The sequence below is a fragment of the Triticum urartu genome, chromosome 3A (assembly GCF_056163025.1).
Source record: "Triticum urartu cultivar PI428250 chromosome 3A, HENAU_Tu73, whole genome shotgun sequence".
NCBI lineage: Eukaryota > Viridiplantae > Streptophyta > Magnoliopsida > Poales > Poaceae > Triticum > Triticum urartu.
The window spans coordinates 553838647-553843351 of record NC_141875.1 but is presented as its reverse complement, the minus strand read 5'-3'; the positions used below and the strand labels follow the sequence as shown (position 1 = coordinate 553843351).

General features: G+C 49.6%; 1 protein-coding gene across 1 annotated transcript; it reads left to right on the top strand.

Annotated features, from left to right (window-relative positions):
- Positions 1-1944: 1944 nt before the first annotated feature.
- On the top strand, positions 1945-2605 carry LOC125548712 (uncharacterized). Its single transcript, XM_048712264.2, has one exon. It carries the CDS (start codon positions 2096-2098, stop codon positions 2414-2416), a length of 321 nt encoding a protein of 106 aa, XP_048568221.1. The 5' UTR covers positions 1945-2095; the 3' UTR covers positions 2417-2605.
- The last annotated feature ends 2100 nt before the right edge of the window (positions 2606-4705 follow it).

Sequence of the window (4705 nt, the reverse complement as noted above, 5' to 3'; positions counted from 1 at the left end):
AGCCGGAGTCTATATCAAAGGTTGCTCGATGTACCAATCGATCCATCAGTAACATCGAAGTGGTGGGCATGGTGTTGCCATCATGTTGACCGCGCAGGTTGCTATCTGGAAGTCCCATTTTCCAGGCTCTAGCAAAGGACTATTCCGTATATGTACGAGCAACTACTGGCGTACATAGTTTGGAGCACTGAATTTTCAGTTCTGGTAGCGGTTGACAGACACGGCCATTATTAGGGCAGAAGAAACTGGTGGTGCTACGAATTATGGTTTCATGGAAAACAAAGACGGAGTGAAGATACTAGCCAGGTGACGCTGAAATGACATAGTGATGTGTCCCCCCTTTGAGTCTTGGCCATTTCTGCATTTGCAACTTCTCTGTCTTTGTGCTTCATAGTCATACAGCTGCTAGCCAGTGCAGTGATCCTCTTGTGCCCTTGATAAGGTGTGATTTCTCAAAAATGTTATTCAGAATCCTCAGAAAATTAGTTATGATTTTTCCAAACAAAAATGTTTAGGCACTACTTCAACAAGTAGGTGTGACTTAAGAGTTGTGAAGTGAGTATAGCATTTGGCATAATGAAATGGGCGCGCTTGCATATGCTGAAAAGCACGTTTTGCATATACAAAGACCGCTCATGTTCCATGCTGGGGATCACGGCAAATGTGAAATACATATACAAAATCTAGATAAAAAAGAAATATATCCTGTAATATAGAACCTACTAATCTCCAGCGACTGGTTTGTAAGCTTGTACACGTACGCCAACAAGCAAGGCAACAAATTAAGGGCACGCTGCGTGCGCATGCATGCAAGCGTCGTCCGCGTTTAGTCCTTGGCAATATCTTCGTGGATTCTTGATTAGCTCGCGCAGATTTTAGTTTGGTTTGGAGTTGGACCGGTGGTTCTTGCTTTGCCTTGTCAGGTTAGGTACCCACATCTGTCGGTCCTATTTTTATCTCGCTTTGATCACTCACGGCTTTTCATTTTTTTTGTCTTTGGTTATTTGGCTGAGCCTTATTCAGGGCACAATGGCCTATTTTTTTTTAAAAAGAGGATAACTTTCAGCCTCTGCATCGAGTAATGAACACAACCATACAATGGGTAGTGGCGAAGCTACATCCCAGGCTTGGGCTGCCCGGGCCCGGGTTGTGGCGGCGAAAGCCTTCATTAACCGTAGAGTTTGTTGCGCTATTTCACACTGTACATCACTGTAGCATTGAAGCAGGCCCAGGGCCCATCTCTGCCCCTGACAATGGCCTATTAGTTCATGCTCCGTAATTGTGTTGTCCTTCTAGTTGGACGATTCTCAACTGGAGATGACTAGTTTCTACTGATCGATCTACATATCTCACCTAGAATAAATTCTAAAATTCTTGCGGCTTGCTCGTGTTCTCGGGTGTTCTTCACGACAACCCAACATCGAACACGCATACCAAAAATCGGCAGAGATCACCGGCAAGGCAGAGAAGGCAGCTGGAGTTTTTCCAAATTCTGCATGGACAGTGGGTGACACGTACCATCAACTCCCATCCCGGTCGTTGGCTCTCCACAAAAGCCTTGAGCACCGGAAGATCCCGTGGAAAAGCCCCGTTCACACGCGCGGAGCCTTCCGCACGCCTCGCGTGGAAGGAAGGAGGAGAACGTTTGAAGATTCGCTCCCGGGCGCCAGTTTCCCACCACGTACGTCCACCGCCCCTCGCCCGATCCCGGCCGTCCGGCGCCCTGGTCGCCTCCATCCCACCGGCCGCACTACTCACGGATCGCGGCGGCCGTCCACGTGGCCCGATGGGCGCCCGGTTGGGGAGAAAGCCGCCTGCGCGAGACCCCGAGACGTGGTCTCCCGCCCTCCACGTCCAACTTCCATCCGCCCGCCATGGTCCAACTTTGGCACGTCGCCTTCAACCTCCAGCCTCTATGTATATATATAAGCTGTGTCGCGCGAGCCAGACGATCCTCTCTCTCTTCCCCTCCCTCGCTCTTACCACGAAGCTCAAGCCGGACCTAGCTCAAGAAGATCTAGAGCTAGCATCCAGGCTTGAGATCGATATATACGATCATATATACGATACGCACCGATCGGGAGGTCGATCATCCATGGGGAACTGCTTGAAGCTGCAGCGCGCCTCCGAGTCGTGGGTCGACGACGACGAGTGGGAGGTGGACGTGGTGGAGGGGAAGACGGCGGCCGGCGAGAACGAGAAGACGGAGCGGATGGAGGTGAAGATCAGGGTGACCAAGAGGCAGGTCCAGGAGCTGCTGCAGCAGGCTGCCCGGGACGGCAAGGGGAAGAGGGCGACGGAAAAGGTGCTGACGGATCTGATCAACTCCGGCACGGTGTGCTACCACGACGATCACGAGACGAGGGGGCACTGGAGGCCGTCGCTGCAGAGCATCACCGAAGCCGAAGAGCCTTGACTTCGATATGTAGGACAGTTCCATGGATCTCTTGATTATCATGTGCGTATATATAGTTGCTGTATGTAGGAGTGCTGGCATAGGTTTTTGGATCGAGATTCTATTAGGAGATGTACAGACTGCAGAAATGCTGGTAGCAGAGATTATTTTTTGGGAGTTCCTCTTCTGGAAATCTCTTATATTTTTCTACCAATGTGTTTTTAGTCTGTAATTAATCCCGGGACCTTTCGAGTATTCAGGGATAGAGGAGACATATATGAAATGCTATCTTCAAACGTAAACTGAAAGCAGAACAAAATGCATCCCTGAGTTTGTCCAAAAAACTTCACACTTCTGATTGGCTGTTCTAGTGATTAAGAAAAGATTAGGCGTAAAGGTGACGCGCGTTCACAGATTCATTACCAAGCTAGGGCCGGTAAATGCAGGCGCTATATGCTCACCCACTATTTTCGTCCCTCTAAGCGCAGTCAAACTGATTGACAGCTGCGATTACATTACTAGCATCGACGACTTATATTCCGCACTGAATTGGTCCAGTCTATGGGCTATGCCTATCAGTGATTTATTATTCCAAGGACAAATATTTGTCCTTATGTTAGACGAACGCGTTTATTTTTGACGGAAAACAGTAGGTGAGTTGTCTACTGTTCAAACAAATTAAAGAATTATAGTGTTACATGCAAGTATTTACAGAAAAGCAGCAACATCTAAGAAGAAAGCTACTGAAATGTATCCACCCATACAGCAAAAGCTGAATAAGATGCTTTGTTAGCTCTATGTAAGATGAGCTTCCCGCTCCCGTGCAACGCGGCCGCCCCGCACCAGCGCGTCCCCGCCTCCCACCTCCCCCCTCCCTGCCACCACTCTCCTCTCCGCCTCCGCTGGCGCCGCCACCAGGGCAAAGCCTGAGCGGCTCGGCGGCGGCGGCCTTCTTCTCGCGCGTTAGCTGCTCAAGATCGTTGTGGCGGTTCCAATCTCGATCTTCTCGGCGGTGATGGTGGACAATGACGACTGGAGTGTGGCGCCGGGTCTGTAACCACAGCGGCTCAACCTCCGGTTCGGCTTCGGATCGCGCTAGTGCTCCTGGTTTTGATCTGCATCACGCGGACGCCTGTGGCGGCAACCATGGGCTTGGCGGTGGTGGTCATCCTCCGTCAAAGGTGGTTGGCCTGAGTCTGGGTGGTCGGATATCGAGATTGGTCATCTAGTCCCGGCTACGAGTCGGGGAGACATAGTTGCCGATAAAAATCGAGCCGACGACGAGCGATGGTAGCGTTCTGCGTTGTTACCTTGATGAAGGCATAGTCGTGTAACTATTGTCTGTCGACCCACTTGTGCTGCTACGGGAGAAACCCTAGGATCTGGTCTTCCAGATCGGATGATGGTGGCACTGCGGTGTTGGTTTTCTCTTGGGCGCATCATTTGTGGAGCAGTGCCGGAAGACAGAGGCAGGAGGTGGAGGGGCTTCGTCTTGCATGGAGCTTCGGTGGAGATATCAAGTCATGCCTAGCCGACAGGTGCTACGCTCTGACATGCCTGTTCACAGGTGCTACGCACGACAAATCTTTTAGAGACTTCAAGTTGTGTCGGTTGGTGGTACTTGGTGGCATGGTGCTGCCGTGTACCGGCGACAATCGCGACGTGATCAGCAGTTTGCGCGCAGGGATGTGATGCTGTTGGGCGCCATTGTGGCGTAGACAGATGGCCGGATTGGTAAAGATGATGAGGATCTCTTTTCTGAAGATGGGTCAGCGATTCGATGATGATGGTGGCTTCTAAAACATGTGCATGTGGTGTATGCTTTAGGTGTGCTCCACCAGCTGTAGGTTCCGATACGTTGTGTGGATGGATTGGCGACGACACCGATTTTAGATATGGGGGATGAGAGCACTCCATATTATCGAGTTTGTAGGTGTGAGTGATGGCCTTGAATGACTTGATATTTTTTTATCAGACCTTTATTGAATAACTAATAAAGATGACTATATGCATCGATTGATGTAGAGATCAGGAGTTTAAACCTTCTTTTTCAAAAGAAACTGTGAGATGAGCTTCATTCATGAAAAAGACTCAACATCTGTACAGACCGGGGGTCTTCTTATGTTTGAACATGTAGTCATTTCTGCAAATCTATTAGAATAAATCTGAGGCATACTGTTGATCATTTAAAAATCAAGCAATCACATGAGTCACGACATCGAGATTTGTTAACGAGGTTTACCGATATGATTATATCCTTGGAGTCTGACTACGGGTGCTCCTTCTCATGACACCGTCATAATACCGCAC